The sequence below is a fragment of the Pan paniscus genome, chromosome 3 (genome assembly GCF_029289425.2).
Source record: "Pan paniscus chromosome 3, NHGRI_mPanPan1-v2.0_pri, whole genome shotgun sequence".
In the NCBI taxonomy this organism is placed as follows: Eukaryota; Metazoa; Chordata; class Mammalia; order Primates; family Hominidae; genus Pan; species Pan paniscus.
Genome location: NC_073252.2, coordinates 161,735,531 through 161,762,125, shown reverse-complemented (window position 1 = coordinate 161,762,125; position 26,595 = coordinate 161,735,531). Strand labels below are relative to the sequence as shown.

The 26,595-nt window shown below is 36.0% G+C and overlaps 2 protein-coding genes across 8 annotated transcripts in view; one reads left to right on the top strand and one right to left on the bottom strand.

Moving 5' to 3' along the window:
- Positions 1-26,595, top strand: part of MARCHF1 (membrane associated ring-CH-type finger 1) — an 852,478-nt gene that overhangs the window by 430,791 nt on the left and 395,092 nt on the right. The window lies entirely within an intron of this gene.
- LOC103786771 (14-3-3 protein theta-like) lies at positions 15,350-16,604 on the bottom strand. The gene has a single exon (XM_034959363.3). The coding sequence runs from the start codon at positions 15,980-15,982 to the stop codon at positions 15,350-15,352; it is 633 nt and encodes a 210-aa protein (XP_034815254.1). The 5' UTR covers positions 15,983-16,604.

Below are 26,595 nucleotides of genomic sequence, written 5' to 3'. Positions count from 1 at the left end.
AGCGCTTCCTTCAGGAGCTCTTTTAGGGCAGGCCTGGTGGTGACAAAATCGGTCAGCATTTGCTTGTCTGTAAAGTATTTTATTTCTCCTTCACTTATGAAGCTTAGTTTGGCTGGATATGAAATTCTGGGTTGAAAATTCTTTTCTTTAAGAATGTTGAATATTGGCCCCCACTCTCTTCTGGCTTGTAGGGTTTCTGCCGAGAGATCCGCTGTTAGTCTGATGGGCTTCCCTTTGAGGGTAACCCGACCTTTCTGTCTGGCTGCCCTTAACATTTTTTCCTTCATTTCAACTTTGGTGAATCTGACAATTATGTGTCTTGGAGTTGCTCTTCTCGAGGAGTATCTTTGTGGCGTTCTCTGTATTTCCTGAATCTGAACGTTGGCCTGCCTTGCTAGATTGGGGAAGTTCTCCTGGATAATATCCTGCAGAGTGTTTTCCAACTTGGTTTCATTCTCCGCATCACTTTCAGGTACACCAATCAGACGTAGATTTGGTCTTTTCACATAGTCCCATATTTCTTGGAGGCTTTGCTCATTTCTTTTTATTCTTTTTTCTCTAGACTTCCCTTCTCGCTTCGTTTCATTCATTTCATCTTCCATTGCTGATACCCTTTCTTCCAGTTGATCGCATCGGCTCCTGAGGCTTCTGCATTCTTCACGTAGTTCTCGAGCCTTGGTTTTCAGCTCCATCAGCTCCTTTAAGCACTTCTCTGTATTGGTTATTCTAGTTATACATTCTTCTAAATTTTTTTCAAAGTTTTCAACTTCTTTGCCTTTGGTTTGAATGTCCTCCCGTAGCTCAGAGTAATTTGATCGTCTGAAGCCTTCTTCTCTCAGCTCGTCAAAATCATTCTCCATCCAGCTTTGTTCCGTTGCTGGTGAGGAACTGCGTTCCTTTGGAGGAGGAGAGGCGCTCTGCATTTTAGAGTTTCCTGTTTTTCTGTTCTGTTTTCTCCCCATCTTTGTGGTTTTATCTACTTTTGGTCTTTGATGATGGTGATGTACAGATGGGTTTTCGGTGTGGATGTCCTTTCTGTTTGTTAGTTTTCCTTCTAACAGACAGGACCCTCAGCTGCAGGTCTGTTGGAATACCCTGCCGTGTGAGGTGTCAGTGTGCCCCTGCTGGGGGGTGCCTCCCAGTTAGGCTGCTCGGGGGTCAGGGGTTAGGGACCCACTTGAGGAGGCAGTCTGCCCGTTCTCAGATCTCCAGCTGCGTGCTGGGAGAACCACTGCTCTCTTCAAAGCTGTCAGACAGGGACATTTAAGTCTGCAGAGGTTACTGCTGTCTTTTTGTTTGTCTGTGCCCTGCCCCCAGAGGTGGAGCCTACAGAGGCAGGCAGGCCTCCTTGAGCTGTGGTGGGCTCCACCCAGTTCGAGCTTCCTGGCTGCTTTGTTTACCTAAGCAAGCCTGGGCAATGGCGGGCGCCCCTCCCCCAGCCTCGCTGCCGCCTTGCAGTTTGATCGCAGACTGCTGTGCTAGCAATCAGCGAGATTCCGAGGGCGTAGGACCCTCCGAGCCAGGTGTGGGATATAGTCTCGTGGTGCGCCGTTTTTTAAGCCAGTCTGAAACGCGCAATATTCGGGTGGGAGTGACCCGAGTTTTCCAGGTGCGTCCGTCACCCCTTTCTTTGACTGGGAAAGGGAACTCCCTGACCCGTTGCGCTTCCCAGGTGAGGCAATGCCTCGCCCTGCTTAGGCTCGCGCCCGGCACGCGCACCCACTGGCCTGCGCCCACTGTCTGGCACTCCCTAGTGAGATGAACCCGGTACCTCAGATGGAAATGCAGAAATCACCCGTCTTCTGCGTCGCTCACGCTGGGAGCTGTAGACCGGAGCTGTTCCTATTCGGCCATCTTGGCTCCTCCCCCTGAATCACTTTTTAATTGCTAAGGGAGACTATTGAGATGCCACTGTGCCTTTAAAACCATGGCCACAATCGTGTAAAATTAGCAAGATTACTGAAAAATAGCTCGTTGTTCACTTGTGCTCAGCATAATCTGAAGCCTTTGGGAGAACATCAAATGAATGTATGCATGGTCTTGTCTACCAGTCTGTTTGGGGGAGATTAGGGAAATAGTCACATAAACTAATTTCATTAGAAATTGGGAGATGAAAATAACTGTCTTGGACTAGAAGAATCAGGAAACATTCCTGGGGGATATTATTCTTACCTTGATCCATACAGGTGTGTTGGATAGGTGCAAAAATACAATAGACCAAGGTATAAAATTTATTTTTAAAAAGATTAGGGTGAATAGAGAAAATCAGGACTATAGAGAGATGATATTATGGGATCTATTTTGGAAGGATATTATGGGGCCAGGTTAAATGAGTCTTTATTTAAGGACAAGTGGAGAAGTTTGGGCTTGATAATACAAGGATATTTAAAAATCAGTCAATCAAAGAAACAAAACCCTGGAGTGTAAAGCCCTCTCTCTACCCCAGGCACATAGTAGAAAATATATTTGCGATGTTGAGAGGAAATGGTGGAGATTTTTGTCTTTCTTTTATTTTTACTGATATAGCAAGTGCCCAGAGTGATGCCAGATATGTATTTATTGAATGAATTATTTTCCATATATTTTTGTAGCAAATCAACTTTAAAATTAATGTTTTACTATAAATGATATAACATCAATTTGGTGCTATATGGAATTAAGTGTTTTTTTTTAAAAAAAATGCACTAAAAATACAGGTTGAGAAGCTGGGTTTGATATTTACCATAACAGAGACCTAAAAACTAGGGAAGCTGTGAGACTGTAGAGTCTCCACTCAGCATTAGAAGGGTGACTCGGTTCAGGCTTCTCTCTAAAGCTGAACCATCCTTAGACACTCCAAGGCAGTAGAACCCTTTTCAAATGAAAGCTTTTTTCTTAAACTGACTAAAACCAGAGTATTTTAACAGTCTTCTGTGGTAAACCTCTGAGTGTATCCCATTTGTATTTGTAATGTTTTATCCATTGAAATATCAAGATTACTCAATAAATGAATTAGGTGTGCACAGAGGAAATGCAATTTTCAATTAAATTCATATGCAAAATATTGAGTTGCTAATAATAAGCTAGTTTATGGAGATAATGAATTATGTAACTCCTGTAAAGATCTGTCCTTGTTGCATTGCTGGAACTGAGTTCAATAATTCAGAAAGACCTAGGCTGTTTTTCTTTACTAACTTAACTGTTGGATACACTAGTTTAGAAATATTATTAGTGGTGATTTTAGATACCATTTCAAAATTACTCTACTTGCACCTGCTCACCATAATCAACCCCAAACAGATTGACAGCTATGAAGTTACATGCTTATTATCAAATATCTCATAGGACAGCAGAAATGTTTGATTATCTTATTTTCTCCTTGTAGTATTGACTCGTCTAGTCTCCAATTGGAGAGTTAAATAATTTGTAAGGTTTTATGAAAAAGAACCCCAGAAAAAAAAATACCATGTCTGGCCAACAACCAGGATTACAGAGAAAATTAGGAGAAAACCAGACATTTCTGTAAAGAAATAGATAACATGTGTGACATTATTTTCTTGAAATCTTTGGGAGTAGAGGCTAGCATAGGAATTATTGGAGCATCTCATATGCCTGAGATGTAGCTTTTGTGGGTATTGCTCATGTTTGTAAGACAATATCAGTTTGTTTTTTTATCTGTACCCTTAAGGCTGTACCATCAATTAGCTGATGTATGGAGATTGAAGGATGAACCAGCAACCTGTGCTTGAAGTTCTTAGGTCCTAGGAATATGAATAGTCAATACAGGTGGCTTTATGGTTTTCATTCAATGTCTATATCTAATCATTTTAAATTGATATTACTCTTGCAAAACTCACATTAACCAAATTGTCATGGATATCTGTGGACATGGGGCTGAATGGAAGAGTAGAAAACTGGATTTCTGGTTAAAAGATTCATGCCCTAATGAAATGCCTGCCTGTAATTAACATGATTTTTAGAATGTTACATTTCTACTATTACCTCAGTTTCCAAGAATTGCAAGTTACATTTTTTGGAGTAGATGTTAAGATGAATTGGGGCTTTAGGATATTTCTTAGAGATTAATACTTGGGAAAGAATGTGGGAGGAAGTGGGATGGAGTGGAGGAAAAGTTGAAATGCAGTGCAGATCCAATACAGCCTTGGCCAACCAGGAAGGAAGCTCAAGGAAGAATGTGGCACATCAGAGTTACCCAAAAACTGGCTCAAGCAGCTGGGCCTTTATCCTGTTACCTTGCTCACTTGGTCACTGGTTGTGGACTTCCCCACAAAAGGTGTGACATCAGGTGAAGCAGCTTTCTGCAGCTGAATCAAATCTAAAGGAGGTAACAGCTAGAGTCTTATCTACTGACCACACTGACTGCAGCTAGACAACTCCCTCCTTAAAAGATAGCATATTTCTGGCCAGGCGCGGTGGCTCACGCCTGTAATCCCAGCACTTTGGGAGGCTGAGGCGGGTGGATCACGAGGTCAGGAGATCGAGACCATCCTGCCTAACACGGTGAAACCCCATCTCTACTAAAAATACAAAAAAAAAAAAAAATTAGCCCAGTGCGGTGACAGGTGCCTGTAGCCCCAGCCACTCAGGAGGCTGAGGCAGGAGAATGGAGTGAACCCGGGAGGTGGAGCTTGCAGTGAGCGAGATCACATCACTGCACTCCAGCCTGGGTGATAGAGCAAGACTCAGTCTCAAAAAACAAACAAACAAAAAAGCATTTTTCTGTGTTTACCATCCTGAGTCAGTAAATGGTGCATTGTAGTAAAGGGATGTATTAATGATAGGGTATGAACAATAAGATGATATATAACACTTAACATTCTGTGAATCTTGTTTGTAGCCACCTTAAGCCCTGGTTTAAATTCCTTGGAAGGCTCTGCAGCAAGCCCAGGGATGGAGGTGTGGTCTTTTTTTTTTTTTCTTAACTTCTATTTTAAGTTCACAGGGACATGTGCAGATTTGTTACGTAGGTAAACTTCTCTCATGGGGGTTTGTTTTACAGATTATTGTGTCACTCAGGTATTAAGTCTATTACCCATTAGTTATTTTTCCTGATCCTCTCCCTCCTCCCAACTTCCACCCTACACCTACAGTAACCAAAACAGCTTGGTATACTAGTACAAAAACATACACATGGGCCAATGGAACCCTATAGCCCAGAAATAAGGCTGCACACTTACATCCATCTGACCTTCAACAAAGCTAACAAAAACAATGGGGAAAGGACTCCCTATTCAATAGATGTTGCTGGGATAACTGGCTAGCCATACACAGAAGACTGATACTGGACCCCTTCATTACACTATACACAAAAATCAACTCAAGATAGATTAAAAACTTAAATGTAAAACACAAAACTACAAAATCCCTGGAAGACAACCTAGGCTGTACTATTCTGGACATAAGAACTGGCAAAGCTTTCATGACGAAGACACCAAAAGTAATTGCAACAAAAGCAAAAATTGACAAATGGGATCTAACTAAAGAGCTTCTACACAGCAAAAGAAATTATCAACAGAATAAACATATAAACTACAGAATGGGAAAAAATTTTTGAAAACTATGCATTTGACAAAGGTCTAATATACAGCATTTATAAGGAACTTAAACCAATTTACAAGGAAAAAACCTCATTAAAAAGTGGGCAAAGATATGAATAGACACTTTTCAAAAGAAGACATACATGCAGCCAACAACAACAAAAAACTAGTGTATCCATTTTGTTTTTTTGTTTTTTTTTTTTTTGGAAGAGAGGTTTTCTCCAAATAAGTACAGTTTCACATTGAAGGGGGATATTGGTTGATGGTCTTGAATATGAAGAAACTAATGAGTAAGAGAAAGAAGAAAGCTAAGGTTGAGAGGAAATGGTTTCAATTTATTATAAGGGAGACTTTTTTGTCCAACAGAACTATCCTAAAAAGATCTGGGGAGGTAATCAGTTCTTTCCTATAACTCCCTATGGGGAGGAATAAATAGGGGAAAAACATTTTGTGTGCAGGGCCATATTGAAGATGCATATCCCTTCAGTTCTTTTATCATGCTATATTCTACCATCACTGTAAAATTACTTGGCATGGACATTACATATGGAAATTAGGCAGAAGTGTATTCACGGTGGAAAACCATCCTTTTAAACATGCACTTTCATGACTCTCTGTGCCCATATAATCAGTCACTTATTTCATCAGTTCAGGTTCTTAGGAGCACTGGCTCGTTAACATATGTAGCATAAAGTCAGGAAGCTGTCCAAGGGGCTTATTGAACAATTCTCCTTATCATCATGGTGTAAGACTTGACGAGCTATAATTAGACAGAGAAATATGTGTTCTTACCCAGAACGGTATGCTTCTAAAAGAACTGTATACGAAGGAGAGAGTCGAAATCCATGACTAATGTCTTTGTTTCACTTTATGCTACCTGGTGTACTTTGAGAATAACTTCCAAATTGGACATGGTGGAATTGGTCACTTTTCCAAGGAAATGATGATGTGAAACCTTAGTGCTTCACAGATATTTTACAAAATCAGGCTGTAACTTATGGAAGATGGAATATGAAGCAATAGAAAATAAATATTTTAACATGCTGTTTTATTGTTCATGAAACCAAATGCAACAGTTTTTATTGAGAAAGTGTTTTACCTTTAACCACCTCTTCACACTCAATTTCATGTATCAAATATTTGACTTGGACTAAAAAGTAAACACAGAGAAGAAAGTTTTTTTGGCTTGACAAAATATGGAAAGAAGTAGGATTATTTTATTTAACTTTATTATTTCTGAGTGTAAGTTGACACTCTTTAAAGTTGACACATAAATTTAAATAGTAATTTTAAAACATTTTTATAGCACTTACTATATGCCGTTTTAAGTACTTTCCATATATTGAATGCTTTAATCACTGCAACAGCTCTGTGATATAAACACTCTTATCTCCTTTTGATGAATGAGAAAACTTGGGTACTTAAGCACAAACTGTTCTTTAGGGGCAAACCAGAAAATGGAGGAATGTCTCTGAAGGACCACGAGTAAAGGGAAGTCCATCTATTAGGCAGAACTTGGCATAGTGTATTTTGTTGTTTGTTATGTGTGGACTGAGAAGGACCCAAAAAGGTCACACAAAGTAAACAGCAAGGCAAGGATATGAAAGCAGGAAGAGTCATCCAGAATCCAAGCATTTATCCTTTACTTCTATTTAACCTACATAACTAATTCTAATCTGATACCTACGTTTTCCAACTGGTGCCACATCTGTCATGTTTATCCCTGCCTCAACATTTACTCATGTTCTTTCCATTTCATGGTTTCTTGGAATGTTCTTTCCTTCTCTTTAACTTATTTGACTCCGTTCAGTGCCTAGCTCAATCCTAACACCTTCCTGAAGCTTTTCTTGACAACCACAGCTAAGACGGAGTTTGCTGTTCTTTTCACTCTTAAAGTTTACAGTGTTTGTATCATACAAATCACTTCTTAAATCTTTGAAATATCCATTATTATTTCTATTTTAGATAAAGTCATAGACTTTCAGAAAAAAACAAGTTACCCTCTCAAGTATACATAGCCTGTTTAGCAGAGTAGGATTCAAGCGTAAGACTTCTAAATTTAAGCAGGGTGCTATTTAATCCTTGTATTATTTTGTCTTTAGCTAGGTTGGAAACTCCGAGGAAGAAAATATTGTACCTTATACCTCTATGTCTCCCCAAATTTACTACTATAATGCTTGACATAAAAAATAACAAAAATTATGAAAACAAGTATTTATTGAGAGTTTACTCTGATCCAAACTTTATATATTTATCTCATGTTATTCCTTTAGCAACATTTAGCAACATTGTGAAGTAGGAACTCTTATCACTCCTGTTTTCCAAATGAGGGAAAACCTTTTAAGAGATAATCAACCAAATGGATATATACTGTGTCCTTTTTAATTCTTGATTTATTTTTCCAATGCTGATTCATAAGTTCAATATTTAGTTTATGATTTTACTAAGACACACAAATATTTTATAAAATTAAAGAGAATCCCAGTAAACAGCTATGTGATTTGTGTCGTCTACGAACAGAGTACTTTTTGAGCTTTTGATGTTACACCTGATGCATTTCCCATACTGTGCAAAGATCCAATGGTGGACATAGAGGAAACACATATGAAACACACACACAATTTATTACAGTATTCATGTATTTAACTACCATATGCATACATATTTATGTATAAGCAGGTATATCTTCTGCCTCTTTCTGGTATATTTATAGATATTTACAGAAATAGATAAATATATACATGTATATATCAACACCAGTGCAGTACAAATAGAATATTTAAATAAATACGATGGGAGACACAAATAATTTGCATGAACAGGTGGCTTGAACTGCTTTTCTTAGTCATTTGCAAACTTCCATTATATAATAGAACATCATAAAGTTAGTGGCTAAACAACAGAAATTTATTTCTTTGTTTTTTGGTCTGGAAATTTCAAATCGAGACACTAGCTGATTTGGTGTCTAGTAAGGGCACTCTTCCTCATTTGCAGATGGCCATCTTATCATTGTATCATCACATGGTGGAGAGTGGAGAGAGGAAGAAAATTATTTCCTGTTTCTTCTTAGAAGGGCACTAACTCCATTCATGAGGGTGTCACCCTCGTGACCTTATTATCTCCAAAAGTCCTACCTCCTAATACCATCACATTTAGAGGATTTAGGATTTCAACATATCAATTCTGGAGAGAAACAAACATTCAGTCCATAACAGTCCTATAACACCTTTCTATTCTACATTGAATTCTCTAGTCAGTTCAAACATGTGGTATCATAAGCAGTTCCTTAGGATTAATAGTTCTGCATGTTATGCTGACATCAGCTGAAAAATGCTGTGTAATTAAAACCCCAACCACAAATGTCCCTGAAAAGCAGTGTCAAAAGGCAATCTTTCAGTTGGGCAGAACTTGGAATAGTAGATATTGTTGGCTTTTTTGTCTGACTTAAGATACACCCAAAAATAAAGAGATAAACATATTTGTCATTAGTTGCTAACATTTGGTTTGATGGTCAGGTATGTAGAAAAATATCAGAGTTGGTAAACTGATGGCAAGGAGCAATGGAGAAGAGCTATGTGGATGAGCCTCCCAAAATGAGCATAGAGTGTGAAGAGTGATTATCACAGACCACCCACTACAGAGGACACTTTGAATAACAAGATAACAAGAAAATACGTTCTGTGGATACCAGTCAGACATTTCCCTAGCGAGCTAACATGCACAATTGGATTGTCAAATAAGTCATCTGCATCAGAGATCTTACCCAGTATCAAGCTTTATTAAATAATTATCAAGGATACAGGAAGTCAAAAGGCTGAAGAATAACAGATGAGGTCTCTACATGAGGTTGTGGGATCAGCTCACATAGTGAGCACGTTTAAATTACAAAACACCTCTGTTTTATATCCCAGAGAGTTTCCCAACCGTGCCTGGAGCTGTGCCTCAAAGACTGAGAGTTCTATTTATTGTAAGTCATCTTTAGTCAGAAATATACTGCTCAGGGCATTTCAAATATAAAGTCTCTACCTACTAGCAAATATAATCAGTGTAATTTACCAGAGGGTTATTAACAAAGGAGATTGCACCAGGTCATCTGCATTTTTTTCTTACCTTAAGTGCTGATGTGGTTTGGCTGTGTCCCACCCAAAATCTCATCTTGAATTGTAATAATCCCCACATGTCAAAGGCAGGACCAGGTGGAGATAATTGAATCATGGTGTAGGTTTCCCCTATTCTGTTCTCATGATACTGAGTGAGTTCTCACCAGATCTGATGGTTTTATTTATAAGGAGTTCCCTGTTTCCTGCTTCACTCTGCGCTTCTCCTTGCTGCCACAATGTAAAGAAGGATGTTTTTGCTTCCCATTCCACCATGATTGTAAGTTTCCTGAGGCCTCCCCAGCTCTGTGAAACTGTGATTTAATTAAATCTCCTTCCTTTATAATTACACAGCCTGGGGTATTTCTTCATAACAGCATGAAACCCGACTAGTACAGGTGCATCCTTCAGGTTAAAGGAATAAGTGGATCTTTCTTTTCACCCAGCAACCCGGGTAGTTGTTCAGTGTGCCAGGGTACAATGTGGCCATTGTGGCAGAGCTAGAGGCTACGTAGTTAGCTCCACAGTGTGCACTTTTCCTTACCAATGAATATCTGGCTGCCACCACTACTGAATGCCTAACTCTTTTAAGAGCAGAGATCAGTACAAAACCCTCAAATGGCACCTTCCTAATGGGGGCCAGCCAGTCACCTCATTGCTGAGTGATTGAATGCCTTACATCAGGGAGGAGATAGTAATTTGCCATCATTGGATCGAGATTGTATTGTGGATATACATTTGCTTTTTGTGCCCCAAAGCTTTGTATTAGCACAAATATCTGTGGCCTTATTTACCTTCATTTTATTTCACATAACATTTCCTAAGACCAAGATCCTTATGTCACACTAAAAGAAGTGTGCCAAATGGGTTCATACTCAGAGAATTATCTGGTTTTATTCATGCACTTTATCACTGTAAAGCAGGTGGCCTGAGAGGATGGTGGAATGGTCTGTTGAAAACTTAATTCCAGTGCAATTTAGAGATCATCTCCTGTTTTAAAAAAAGATTTTATCTTATATAATGGAAAATATGTTTTGAGCCATTGACCAATATGTTCTGTTATGTGCCCTAGAGCCAAGATATATAGGTCTGGGAATCAAGGGGTGGAGGATGGAATCACATCTTTCACTATTTTTCTTAATAATCCATTTAAAAATTTTTTGCTTTATTTCCTATAATTTAAACTCTGCTAGTTTCAATTTTTTACCTCCTAAGGAAAAAGTGCTTTCAGCAGAAGACACAATAATGCTTTTAGTGAATTATAAGTTGAAACAGCCACTTGGCCAATTTGTGCTTCTCTTGCCATTGAACCAACAGGCAAGTTATTGCACTGGTTGGCTTGATTGATCCTGATTACAAGGAAAAATTAGGTCACTACTCCAAATATGTCAGCAAACCAAAAAGATTATCTAGGATGCCTCCAAGTCCAACTGCAAAGGTTAATGGAAAATTATATGTGTGTGTGTGTGTGTATGTGTGCATGCACACATGTGTTATATATATGTATATATTTATATATGTTATACATTTATATATGTAAAACCACTGAGGATTTGAGGATTCAGATATCCTAGGAGTAAAGATTTGAGTTCATTCCTTTTTTCCAAGGACAAAAGGCATATGACATTGATAATAAAATAAAGAAGTTAAAAATTCTACTGTAGCTTTTGTTATTAACTATAAAATAAAAACTCTACTCTGCATATTTTTATCATATATTTGGGTATGTGAGTATATATGTGTATATATATGTTTGTATGTATATGTATGTATTGGCTAATTTCTTTTTCTCTTCCCTCATTTCATTTATTATTTTATGTAAGGCTTGGTGGTGGTGGCTTACATTAGGGTTTAGTCTTGAGGTTGCAGAGTATTCCAGTGGGACTGTAACTGAAATAGAGGACTACTGAACATCACTAGACAAGTATAAATTATGGTCAATTAGAGATGAATACGTGAGAGTTTAGCTTTTATACCACCCTTGTTAGGGAGAAGGTGAGAGTGATTTCATTTATACAGCTATACATTTAACTTGTTATATGGCAGCATAAAACTGGTATTGTTTTGAATGGAAGTTCAAGTACGTATACATGACCACCAAGGATGAACTGTGTCCCAAAGCCACTCTTATATACTGTTCTTGGAGAGGCTGAGCCTGAGGATCTGAGAACTACCTTCTCTTTTCAGCTGTTAGTTTTACCTAACTGGGGACACTGAGGAAAATGAAAAGGCAGGGAGAAAACTTTTGTTTATATCAACATCATTCTAGCAGATGGTGTTTCACACAATCAAACTGCAGTTGGTTTACATCTCAAGCTGGTATAGTCATTTCCAGAACCAGCCTTGATGTGCACACACAGAGATACCAAAAGCAGATGGGTAGTGCCTGCTCCCAGAGGCCTCAGTCCCAGGTCACAATGTCCAATCTCCACAAGCTTGAAGTACCATCATTAGCCAAGCATCACACCATCCTCAGAGATCTGAGCCTCAGCTCCTAGTGTGCTCCTCTCTGAATTTCTCAGGTACAAGAATTAGTCAAATATATTTGGGTTCTCAAGAGAAATAGAAGCAACAGTATATATACAGGCACACCTCATTTTGTTGAGGTTCACTTTTATTGTGTTTCACAATGCAATTTTGTTGTTTTTACACACTGAAGGTTTGTGGCAACAACCCTGTGTTGAGCAAGTCTATCTGCACTGTTTTTTCAATAGCATGTGCTCACTTCAAGTCTCTGTTACATTTTGGTAATCCTCACAATATTTCAAACTTTTTCATCGTTATTATATTTGGTATGGTGATCTGTGATCAGTGATCTTTGATGTTACTGTTGGAGTTGTTTTGGGACACCCTGAATCATGCCTACATAAGACTGTTGTGTGCGTTCTGACTGCTCCATCGTCAGGCCCTTCCCCTGTCTCTCTCCCTGTCCTCGGACCTTCCTATTCTCTGATACACCACAAAACTAAAATTAGGCCAACTAATTACCATACGATAGCCACTAAGTGTTCAAGAGAAAGAAAAAGTCACACATTTCTCGATTTAAATCAAAGACTAGAAATAATTAAGCTTAGTGAGGAAGGCATGTTGCAAGTTGAGATAGGCTGAAAGCTAAGCCTCTTGTACCAGTTAGCCAAGTTGTGAATGCAAATGTAAAGTTCTTAAAGGAAATTAAAGTTCTACTCCAGTGAATCCATGAATGATAAGAAAGCAAAACAGCCTTATTGTTGATATGGAGAAAGTTTTAGTGGTCTGGTTAGAAGATCAATTATCTACAACATTCTCTTAAGTCAAAGACTAATCAGAGCAAGGTCCCAATTCTTTTCAATTCTGTGAAGGCTGAGAGACTGAGGAAGCTGCAGAAGAAAGGATGGAATCTAGCAGAGGCTGGTTTATGAGGTTTAAGGAAAGAAGCCATTTCCATAACATAAAGAGCAAGGTGAGGCAGCAAATGCTAATGGAGAAGCTTCAGCAAGTTATCCAGAAAATCTAGCTAAGATAATTAATTAAGGTGTCTACCTTTAAAAACAGATTTTCAATGTAGGTGAAAACATCCTTTTATTGGAAGATGTTAACACCTAGGTCTTTCATAGCTAGGGAAGATAAGTCAATGCCCGACTTCAAAGCTTCAAAAGACAGGCTGACTCTTCTGTTAGAGGATAATGCAGCTGGTAACTTTAAATTGAAGCCAATGCTCATTTACCATTTAGAAAATTGTATGACCCTTAAGAATTATGTTAAATCTACTCTGCTTGTACACTTTAGATTAAGCAACAAATCCTAGATGACTCCGGAGCTCTGATGGAGATATACAAGGAGATGAATGTTGTTTGTATGTCTGTTAACACAACACCGATTCTGTTGTGTTGAGGTAATTTCAACTTTCAGGTATTATTTAAGAAACACAGTTTTTAAGGCTGTACTGTAGCTGCCATAGATAGTGATTCCTTTGATTGAATCTGGGCAAAATAAATTGAAAACCTCTGGAAAGGATTCATCATTGCAGATGTCATTAAGAATATTTGTGATTCAGGGGAGGAGATCAACATATCAACATTAACAGGAATTTAGTTAACTTCAGTTAGTCAACTTCAGTTCGGTCAAGTTCAGTTGACTAACTTGACTGAAGTTAGTCAACTTCAGTCCTAATAGATGACTTTGCATGGTTCAAGACTTCAGGAGAGGAAGTAACTACACACGTGGTGGAATTGGCAAGAGAACTAGAAGTAGAAGTACAGCCTGAAGATATGACTGAATTGTTACAATTTCATGATCACACTTGAACAGATGTGGGGTTGCTTCTTTTTTTTTTTTTTTTTTTTTACTTAAAAAGAGTTTTTAGAGATGGAATCTTACTCTGTCACCCAGGCTGGAGTGCCATGGCATGATCATGGCTCACTGTGGCATTCAAATTTTGGGTTCAAGCAGTCCTCCCACCTCAGCCTCCTGAGTAGCTGGGACTACAGATGCATACCACCACACCTGGCTAATTAAAAAAAAATTGCAGAGATGAGGCATTGCTATGTTGCCCAGGTTTGTCTAAAACTACTGGCCTCAAGCAATCCTCCTGCCTCAGCCAGGAGTTGCTTCTTATGGATAAGCAAATAATGTAGTGGTTTTTTGTTGTTGTTGTTTATAAAATATAATTGTATTTTATGTTACTCTGCTGTTACATAGGGCATATCATTTTCACAAGGCTTTTTTGGGACTATAGTCAATGATTAGCAGTGCACGGTAGTGGTCCAAATCTCTAAATAACAATACTAGACAAACTGTACACCCCACACATGTGCACATATCTGCATGGAAAAGTACTAAAGCTTTAGACTTGGACTTGTGTACTTTTATTTATTTCCCCTTTGCAGTGTATTAAGAAATGACATATACTTTAATTTCCCAAAAGCAATGCTTGTATTCTGGCAGCAACATGCTACTTGCATTACACAGTAAAGTGAATACCAGAACTACAAAGGCAGGAGGTGTAAGTGAATTTTTATTGGGAAGGGAGGTTGTCAACTTAAACAGCAGCAAATAAAGAGTGAATAAGGAAAGTCCCTGTTGCCACAGATATATATGACCTCCATAATATGTGATACAGGAGGCATTTCAATTTGTGACCTCCAGCCAGAAATGGCAAGGGCTTTTCCATTCAATTTAATACTTCTGGATTCCTACTAAAAAGGAATACATTAGGAGCATGGAAAAGTTGCTTATTGAAAGGAAACCCTGAAGAGTATGGGAGGGAATGTAGAAATGGAGAAGTTATGTGGAACACTCTTTAAATTGTAATTAACTACATTTTCATATCTTCACAGTAATACAAAACACAGTCACTTGCAGAACTGGTTCAGATTACTTAAATACCAGATACATTTTTAGTCCTCTACCTAAGTGTTTGGAAGTTGCTTATGTTTATATGAAATGAAGGTATTAATACTTTTCTACAGCAGTAACTACACACTAGGAAGGCCAAGACAAATCAAGGAATGAAGTTTTCCCAATGCTGCAGTGTGAAAAGACTGTAAACAGATGATTCCGTATACATAAATGGGTTTCTTTGCTATAGGATATCCAAGTGGAATAAGGAATGGAGATGTGTAAAAAGGTTTCTTGAAGGGAAGAAGGATGACACCCTGTCTGGATTTAGTTTCAGCCCCTTCTGCTGCATCACATTCTGCTCCTGCACTGTCTGAGGTCCATAGTGTTAGGTTGTCTCTAAGAAACTCCATAATGAGGGTGCTGTCTTTTGGATGAATCTTCATTCAGTGTATCAAGTTCTGCAATGGCCTCATCAAAAGCCGTTTTAGCCAGCGTGCAGACAAGCTCTGGGTTATTAAGAATCTCATAGTAAAATACAGAAAAGTTAACAGCAAGCCCCAGGCAGATTGGATGTGTGGATTGTATCTCTTTCTTGCTTATATCAAATGCCTTTTGGTAAGCTCCTTGGGAATGATCTATCGTTTGTTTTTGATCATTACCACATGCAACTTCAGCAAAGTACTGGAAGTAATCACCCTTCATTTTCAGATAGAAGACCCCACTCTCTGGATTAGTTGCATTGGCTGTTAAATATTTATCCAACAATTCCAGGACCGTGGTGCAGATCGATCTCAGCTCAGACTCCACTTTCTCCTGGTAGTCCTTAATCAGCTGCAACTTCTTGTCGGAGGTGTCAGTCTTCTGCACCCTGCAGGTGGACCTGCAGCCCCCAACCACACTCATGTAGGCCACGGAAAGCAGGTTGCACTCCTCATAGGACAGCTCGGTGCCCTGCTTGGTCATGGCCTTCATGCAGGTACCCATGTCATCATAGCACTCAGCTAGCTTAGCCTTCTGGATCAGCTCCATTTTCTCTATGGCAGGAGTCTGGGTGAAAGTAGTTTGTTGAGATGGAATTTGCTCCTGGTGAACATGCTGTGAACATTGTTGAAATGACAACAAAGGATTTAGAATATTACATAAACTTAGTTGATAAAGCAGCAGCAGGGTTTGAAAGGATTTACTCCAGTTTTGAAAAATATTCTACTGTGGATAAAATGCTATCAAATAGTTTAGCATGCTATAGTGAAATATTTTGTGAAAGAAAGAGTCAGTCAATGTGGCAAATCTCATTGTCTTATTTCAAGTAATTGGCACAGACACCCAATCTTTGGCAAACACCATCATGGTCAGTCAACAGCCATCAAAATCAAGGCAAGAGCCCTTACCAGCAAAAAGATCATGACTCATTGAAAGATAAGGCAGTTGTTAGTTTTTTTTGTTTGTTTGTTTTTAGCAATAAGGTTTTCTTTAATTAAGGTATGTACATTGTTTTGTTGATATAATGCCTATTGCACTTAATAGACTACAAGATAGTATAAACATAACTTTTATATGCATTGGGAAACAAAACAAAATGTGACTCATTTTATTGCAATATTAGCTTTATTGTTATGGCCTGGAACTGAACTCAAAATATCTCCATGCTGTGCCTTTATATACAGAAAGATTTATTTCAAGGAATTCTCTGATACCATTATGGAGATTTGGTAAATCCAAAATTGATGAGGTAGGCCAGTGTGCTGTAGACTGAGGGAGAGGTTTTAGTTCAGTTTGCAAGTGTGTCTTCTTGGAAGAATTCTTTTTCAGGAAACATCTGTCTTTGGTGTATTTAAGCCTTCAACTGATTGGATAAACCCCACCCCCACATTAGGAAAGCAATCTGTTATATTCACCATTGTCTTAGTCTTTTGGGTTGCTCTAACAAATACCATAGCCTGGTAGCTTATAAACAATGGAAATGTATTTCTTTCTGGAAGCTGAGAAGTCCAAGATTTAGGGACTAGTATATTCAGTGTTTGATGAGGCCCCATTTTCTCAAAGACAACCATATTCTCAGTGTAACTTCTCGTGGTGGAAGGGGCAAACACGCCTCCTGAGGCCTCCTTTATGAAGGCACTAATCCCATTCATTAGGGCTCTACCCTCATGATCTAAATACCTTCCAAAAAGCCCCACATACTAATGTCATCACTTTGGGGGTTAACACTTTGAACATTTGAATTTTGGGGAGATACATGCATTCAATTACAGCACCAATTTAAATGTTAATATTACCCAAAAAACACTTAGTCAGCTCAGGCTGCCATAACAAAAATACCCTAGACAGGGTGACTTAAACAACAGAAATTTATTTTCTCACAGTTCTGGAGGCTAGAAGTCCAACATTGAGGTTCCATCCAATGCAGTTTCTGGTGAGGGTTGTCTTCCTTGCTTGCAGGTGTCAGCCTTCTTGCTGTGTCCTCAAGTAGTGAGACAAAGAGATTTCTCTTTTCTTCTTCTTAGAAAGCCAGCAAACTTATGGGATTAGAGCCTCACTTTTTTGACCTCATTTAACCTTTGTTACCTCCTAAAGTCCCCATCTCTAGACAGTGTCACATTTGGGGTTCAGGCTTCCACATATGAATTTGAGGGCATGGCACAATTTAATTCACAGCATTCTGCACCTGCCACCCCCCAAAATATCTTACATCCCTATTTCATGCAAAGTACATTCATTTCATCCAAATAGCCCCAAAAGTCTTAACTTATTCAGCATCAACTTTAAAGACAAGTCTCATCTTAAAAAATCATCAAAATTATCAAGATTATCAAAAATATCATCTAAATCATACAAGGATAAGTCACAGCGCTCTTTGACAATGTACCTAGTGAACCAAAACCTGTGATTTATCTAAGGCAAAATTCCTCTCCAGCTATAAACTTGTAAAAACAGACTCTGTGTTTTCAAAATATGATGGTGGAACAGGCATTGGATAGACAAACACTTCCAGAATGTTTAGAATGAAGTTTGACTGAGTATCTGGGCATTATGACCCAGCCAAAGTGAGGCATAAAATTAATCATCACACCAGGAAAAAAAAAAAAAAAACACCATTTTCAAAGGCCCAAACCACAAGTCCTTTTTCCAAACTCCTAAGGTAACATCATCACCTGGACCTCATGTCTTCCCCAAAGGTCTGAGTCCCAACTCTCCTGGTGTCCTCTGTTCAATTTCTGAGGTATCAGCAATGATCAGTTGGTACCTATGCCCCAAAGGGTTTTAATTCTAGGTCTCTGGTGCCCTCCTCTGAACTTCTAAGGTTTGAAAGTATCAGTGTCTTTATTTTTGTTTTCCCACCCCAAGAAATGAGGGTTGATTCTTACAGTTGCTGTCTAACTTAGTGTTCCCTGTTTGCTTTTTCATTTCTGTATACCTTAAAAATACCCCATGTTAAATTCTCCATATTAAAATACTTGACAAAATTTCCATTTTATCTATTAATTCATGGCTGGTATGCCATAATCCTAGTTTGCCTGAGAGAACAAATTAGCTATATATAATATATTATATATTATATTTATATATAATATATATTATATATAAACATAATATATAATATATAATAATATAATATATAAATATATATTATATATTTATATATTATATATTATAGATATAATATAATATAAGATATAATATATTATAAATATAATATATTATATATTATAACTATAAGATATAATATATTATAAATATAATATATTATATATTATAAATATAATATATAATATATTATATAAAATATATAATATATAATATATTATATAAAAATATATATAATATATTATATATTATATATAATATATAATATATAAATATAATATAAATATAATATGTTATATATATAAATTATGTATGTATTTCCAATATGTTTTTTATAGTGCCCTCTTTCTTTCACAAAAGTGTCGTAGTTAGACAATATATTATATTACCATGCTAAAAACAACCAACCACGCACTAGAAATCAGAATATATGGGATCTATTCCTGCCCTGCAAAAAATGTCATGTGGCCTGGAACAAATCGCTTAACCTGAGGAGTAGATGGTTATTTCTACCACTTATTATAGCTCCCAAACTCTGATTTCGTCGTCTGTGATACTGTCATACAATTTACCTACATATGCTTAAATGTGTTATCATTGAGATATTGATAAATATACCTGGTTAGCATGAGAAGGTGCCACAGTTGGCATGATTTTTAAGCAGTGTTCTGATGAAGGGAAAGAAAATACTTAATTGGCAAAAGTGAACTGTAAGAGCTTTTCTGAAAAAATTGTTAAGTCAATCTGATCACTATGGCATCAGAATTATTGCAGCAGAAAAGGATAAATATATATGATAATTTTGAGTACATACAACTGTAGATAAAAATTAGTATCTAACCTTCATTGATTTTTTGTTCTCTGTACAGGCACTGCTTTAAGTGCTTTGCCTATAATAATTCTATGAGGCGGCCATTATTGTTGCTGCCATTTTACTGTTGAAAGACTTAGGAGGGTAAAGTAATTTGTTTGAATATGTGCAGGAAGGAAGCAGTGATCCTAAGAAATGTACCTAGTTGTCTAATTTCATAACTTCTCTACCATAATTTTAAATATCAAGATTAATGTAGCTGGATATAGAAGAAATAAAGTTACAATGAAAGTTTGATGAGAGAAAGTATCCTACTTAAGCTCTATTAAAATATTTGGATGATTCTTTTTCAGAATTATTTGTGCCTATTTTAAATCTCAAATATGTTTTGGTATAAACAATATGTTATTTGTTCTCTCTATTCAAAAGTTACAAAGCTTCTTAAATAGAAGCACATATAGGTCTCTTATTTTTTCCCCTTTGTCCCATTGGTATCTTGAGGACAATTACTACACTATAGAAAACAATAGAACAGTGAGATTTCAAAAGTTATATTAAGAAAATAATATATTTTAATTTCATTGTGGTTAAAAATTTAAAACCCAGTGAAAAGAAATTAAAAAGTTAGTCATTAAAGTAGATTTTTACCACTCTCGGCATGTCCAATTTTCCTTGATTGTTACTTTACAAATTACTTTTTTATATTTAGTCTTTATAATATTGATACATAAATTAAATCAGAATTTTAACGTTTTGTTCAAAGGCTACTGCAAACTTGATTTAAATGCCATTTCTATCCAGACTTTTCAATCAAAAAAGAATATAGCAACTCACCTTTCTGTCATTGTGATAATGCAGTTAAGATTGCCTCAAGTCAATTACATTCTGTCTTTGTCCTAGATTCTTCATCCATAAAGTGCAAGTCATAATACCAACTACCCTAGAGTTATAATAATTGTAAAGTCCACCTAAATGCCATAAAGAGTCCTCTGCCACCACGCCTAGCTCTTCTTCCCTATCCATTGTCTGATTGCCTGTCCTTTTGCACTTGTTGTTCTGCTTTATCTTACATTTTTGTTTTGTCTAGCTACCGGGAGGGTAGCATCTTCAATCAAAGGCACTATGTTGATGTGTTGTTTTATTTTAATCCCTTTGGCCCAGCAGAATAATTGGCATATAGATAATACTAAGTAAATATTTATGAATAGAAAGAGTAAATCAGTGAAAAAAGAATGAGTGAGTGAAGTTGATAAAGCCACTTTCTTTCCATTTTTTCTACTGTGGAGAATTACATGAAAGAATTACATAGAGAATTTCTCAAGAGCTTGAACATCTAATTGAAGCCTTTCTAACATGAGTAAACTATATATACCCCATTCAACATCAAATGCCTAATTCAGAAGTGGGCAATCATTAAAAAAAGAGAACTTGGATAACAAATAACAGAAGGAAAATGTACAAACTTCATTCCTTCATTTATTATACTTCATTTGGAAGAGAGAAAAAATTTTAAATCTTTATACAAAGATCCCCTTGCTCATGAAGCTCCGCTTGTGTGAGTGTACATGTTAAATATTCAAACAGTATGCTAATTTTAAAATTAGGCTTGATCACATCTATCATCTTAGAATTTGTATAAAATGGATTCACATTAAACCCTGGGTGCATTTTACATTTTACCAAGAATCCATAGACATTCTATCTTTCTTTACTGAGGACAATTTCTGTAGCATTTGTTTTAACTGTGTATATAGTTTACTCTAAAATTACTCTGCAAGCTAACCAGGCAACCTGTTTCATTTTAGTGCTGGAAAAGTTATTTCTTGAATTTAACAAGTTTAAAATGAATATCAGAATCCAGAATTCATACATAAAAACCTCCAATGCACTGAAAATATAAAGGCAGCACCTCTATGACTTAAAATTTTCATAACTTCATTGTTATAAAACAGCCCTTTCCCCCTTTTTTCCTCACATGAAAGTGTTTGTTTGCTGAATATAATATGCAAAATTCCCACGTTAAATTTTAGTTTCGATGGATGTAACTGTTTTTGCCAGTTCCCTACAAGGATAGTGCCAGCAGTTTATTTAAAATTGAAACTCTTTCAGCTGCAAGACCAGAATTATGAATCTTGTTAGGTTTGTCTTATTTGTAGTCATCTGAAATACAAATCTAACCAGTAGTAGGAATGACATAGTCTAAGAAGGGAACACTAATCACATCAAGTTGCACTTTTCCATCTTACATGTCAAAAGTCTGAAGCCTCATTGTAAAAAAGAAAGAAAGTACAAACATTTAAGTCTGTCTCAAATACAACAAAATTGTGAGATTTGAAATATTTTTCCCAAATCAAATTTTTTATCTAAATTTGGAAGTGATTGGAAGTGTATGTAGCATTTTGATAGCTTAAAATTAGCATTGATTATACCACAAAATAATAAAAACTAGTATTTTTAGTTCTATTAATATTTAGCTGTTCTATGACATATGCATTCTATTCTAGAATTTTGTTTTTTTTAATTTTGCTAGCACTCCCTGAATTAATAAAGTTGACTATGTTCCTTGGGAGACATATTCATGGATTGTCATAGTTTATATTGATACCTGCCCAAATTGTGGATTAGAAATAGTAATCCATTCCTCTTTTTCTTTCTTTAAAAACTCTTTAAAATATAAATGTCTTAGTATCAGAGAAATGCAAACTAAATCTCAAATGAGTTTCTACTAGTAATACATATACCAAAATATATGACATTTTTAAAATTACTGATATTTCTAAGTATTTTTGAGGATGTAGAGCAACTGGAATTCTCATATGGTATGTTGGGAATGTAAATTGATAAAACCATTTTGGAGAAGGATTAGACATAATTACTAAATCTGAATCAATGCCTTTTGCCAGAAATTCCATTACTATGTATTGGCCCAACAGTTAAGAGTATATGTTCACCAAAAGTTCTATACAAGAATCTTCCTAGCAGCAATATTAGTCATGTTCTGTTACTGAAAAAAAATCCAAATGTCCAATAACAGTTAATGGATATATATAATATAGTATAGTCATATAATGCAGAAAGTTTTTGAAAAACTCCAACTGACTGCAAAAATGTGGATGAATCTTACAGTACATTAAGTGAAAGCAGCCAGTCACTAACATCTACATAATATATGATTTCATTTATATGAAGTTCAAAAAACAGCCAAAACTAGCCTATGGTTTTCTGAAGTCAGAATAATGGCTGCCTTTGTGGGACAAAGGAGGTTGTTAACTGAATGTTCTGCATTTTGACTTAGATGGTAATTATATGCTAATTTGTTATATGTAAGAATGCATATACAATTAAGATTTTTCCCTTCATATATGTAATACCTTAACTTAAAAGTATTAAAATATAGTTATATATAACTTAGTTACTTGCATACTGACATCAGAAGAAAGTAAAAAACAAAAACCTCAGAATGTTTTGCAACTAAATACTTCCTGGAAGGGGAGAAACTTTGGACAAGTATTTATAAATTTTAATTACTAACTTTCATTTTTTATACCAGAATTTTTTCTTTATTAACAGGATGCATATATTATGTCAAATTTTCTGTCCACATATTTTAAGAGTAAGTAGTATGTTATTAACTAATAATTCAGCTATACCACCCAAAATGAGCAGTTTCTCTAAAGAGATTGGGTTCAGTAAATGTCAGTCCTACTTCAATTTCAGTCTGGCCCTTCTCATTCTTATGTTATACTTAAATATTTATCTTCTATTTTCGTACCAAAATTATTAGATGTTTCTTAGTTTACATTAAGTTTCTTTTAACTGGTAACACATGAGGATTTTCATAGACAATTTTTTCTTTTGAACAAAATTGTCAATATATCTTCCTTGATTTAAGTATCATTCGTGTTGAATACAAGTAGTAATGTAACAATGGGTTGATTTAAAAGAATTATTTCCATTGTTAGATAACTATTGCATAACAGTAATTAAAGCTAGAGACACTAAGTAGAGAGCATTTCCACTTGGGAGTACATAGAACATTCAGGTATTGAGTTGGGATGTCTGAGGAATGGACCATTTTATAAAGTGAGGTAAACGTGTGACTCCTGAGTCCCAAACAAATACTGCATATCTGGGATTCTACTCTGAATGGCTTCAGGTATGAATAAAACCTTATTGTTTTTTTCTTATTAATCTTTTCCTTCCCTCTCTTGAAAATAATTAGTATGGCAAAAAATATTTGCAGATAAATAGAAAAACAAATTTCAAAAATGCCAGCGTTTGGCCAACCTCACTTCCTGTAACAAGGTCTATAAGAAGTTTATCAGTGGTTACAGTTTTTCTTAAGGGGACCAAATTCAAAACCATTGGAAATCAACAGTTACTTTGGGACCTTAAAAATCTATTTTAAACTACAGATTCTGCAGTTTTGCTCATGAGAAAAGCCACTCTGATGTTATTTTATTCCTGTATGCATAGGGCTGGATCAAAGATAAATTGGTTCATGGAAATGGATTATCTATACAAATAAAGTTTGTATAATCATTTACCATGTTGCTGCTTAATTTATTTTTCCTAATATTGTAATTATTAATTATAAACAATAGGAAAGAGAGACAGTAGAGCAAATCTGGCGAAGAGCTTGGACTTTGGATTAAACCTTTCTAGGCTCAATATCCAGCTTTGGTATCCACTAGTTGTGCACCCTTGATTAAATTTCTTATCTTCTCTATCCCTATTTTCTCATCTGCAGTATTTACACCCACCTCGTAGTACTGTCAACATGATCAAATGAGTAAGGTCATTTATGTTTGTAAGGTCATAAGATAAATTCTTGTCCCTATACATATTTTTTAATAAAATCGCAAAGTTGGAAAGAAAGTAAAAGTGAAAATCACCTGCAGCTCAACCACTGACATAGCCTTTACCTTTGTTACTATATTCTTCTTTTTCACTGTTCCTTGTTCTATAAGACTTGTATGCCCATGAACCTGATGTATTATGCCACACTTTCTGAGATGTTTTGTCTACATTTTACATGCACATCTGCCTCTTTTCCTTAGCTCATGATTTCTCTTCACTTGTAAAGTCTGTTCTTCTCATCTTCACATGTCAAAAGTCCAGCCAGCCTGGACAACTTAGCTCAAATGTATTGACTCCTTTGATTACTTTCTAAAAGAGGATCTTAATTTTTTCCTCCTCTGAAATTGTAAAGCATGCTGTGCTTTTGCAGCATTAAGTAATTTTCCTCTGTGTCAACAGCATGAATATGGCACTTCATCTCCTAGTCTTTGGAAATGTTGTGCAAACCTTTCTACACTCCATGCATCAAGCACAGTTCTTTGCATAGATTAATGAATGCTCAATTTAAATACATTTTAACACAAAATACATTGATCTTAAAATCAGATATTCTAAAAATGTTTATTGGCAGGCCAAAATAGTCATGATATAATGGTAGATGATATAAAACCATAAGCAATATGATTATAATTTTTAAAAATAAAGTATCCATTTATTTTTTATCTATCTATCATCACCTATCACAAAATGACTGAAAAGTAACTTCCTAGATGTTGACAGTATTTATGTCTGCATTGTAAGATGTGGGTGATTTAAATTTTCTTTTACTTTTTTTGATTTTTTTTTTTTACAATTCTATCACCTTCAAAATCATGAAGACTTAATATTGTAGCATAAATGTATATATTAAATACAATCACTTTAGCCTAGAAATATAAGAAATGCAACTGCCATCTTTGAAGAGTTTAATTTTATATTAGATAGGTTTACTTTCCTGCTTACAGCATATTGATCTTAGGCTCACTGGAGTGAGATAGCATATAAGATAGTATCCTTCTTCCTTGCTTATCCTAAGTATCATAACTAGCATGTAAAAAAACTGTAATGCTCAGCTTGGGCAATTTTTCATAAGAAATCTTAAAAGAACTACTTTATATTTTCCATACAGAACTCTTAATTATAGAAAACAAAGTTTATTTTTAACTTGCTGTTTACATGTAGAAAGGAAAATCCTGTAGAGAGAAATGAAGAAATACTTACAGGGAACTGAAAAAGAAGGTGGTGATACTCATCTTCAGAATGATTTTTAATGATTCATTTTGAAAATGGATTTCATAGCAGTACATATATAAGTAATAATGCATAAGTATTTTGATTTTTTGAAGGGAAAGTATTTGTCATTTCAGAAAGCAGTTAGAAGTGAGTTCCATTAATCTTTCAAAATGTATTCCCAAGGAATTACCTAAAGTATTTTTTACCTGTGAAGTTTAGCAACCCTGGATCACCGTAAGTGTGCTCTTCAAACACATATTTTAACAACTTTTTCCAACAGGACTTTTTTCAAGCCTTGTGAAAGTTATACATGCCTGACATTTGTTCATTTAGAGAACTCTAATTCTTTGACAATTTTTTCTCTATCTCTATAGCTTTGCTTAGGATAAAATTTTCTTTTGATTACTTGATTGGGCTGAATTTTACTTTATTGGTGATTCTTTTTTCTAAATTTTTTAAAAATAGCTCTTAAATTTTTGGAAGAAAAATGCATTTGATTTTTTATGTATCCGTTGAAAGAAACAACTCTTTATTAATCAAATGGAAATAAGGGAGTTGTTTGTTCAGTGAAGATCTATTGATGTGTGTCATTTAGCATTTAAGGGAGAATTAGTTGCTCTTAGTGAACTTGCTTTATTTAGCTAAAATATCTAATGTAGCTATGAAAATAAATTAGATAGACACATTTGAAATTCAAATGATATAAAAGCAAACACTACTAATTCAACACCTAAGTAATCAAATTGCTCACAGAATTGTAAATTACAATAGCTGTATGTGAGTAACAGATGGATGAATTAAATGTGTTCAGCAGCCTTTCTGTATGTTACAGGAAGCCTGACGCCAGAGATATTTTGGTGGAGTGCAACAGGCCTATGTGACTCACTGTACAACAGGCAAAGGAAAGTTATTTCCTGTTTAGTACAGAAAATTGATCTAACATGAAAAACCTCAATGATATTGATTTTTTTATTATTATTATGCTTTAAGTTCTAGGGTACATGTGCACAACGTGCAGGTTAGTTACATATGTATACATGTGCCATGCTGGTGTGCTGCACCCATCAACTCGTCATTTAACATTAGGTATATCTCCTAATGCTATCCCTCCCCTCTCCCCCCACCCCACAACAGGCCCCGGCGTGTGATGCTCCCCACCGCATCCATGTGTTCC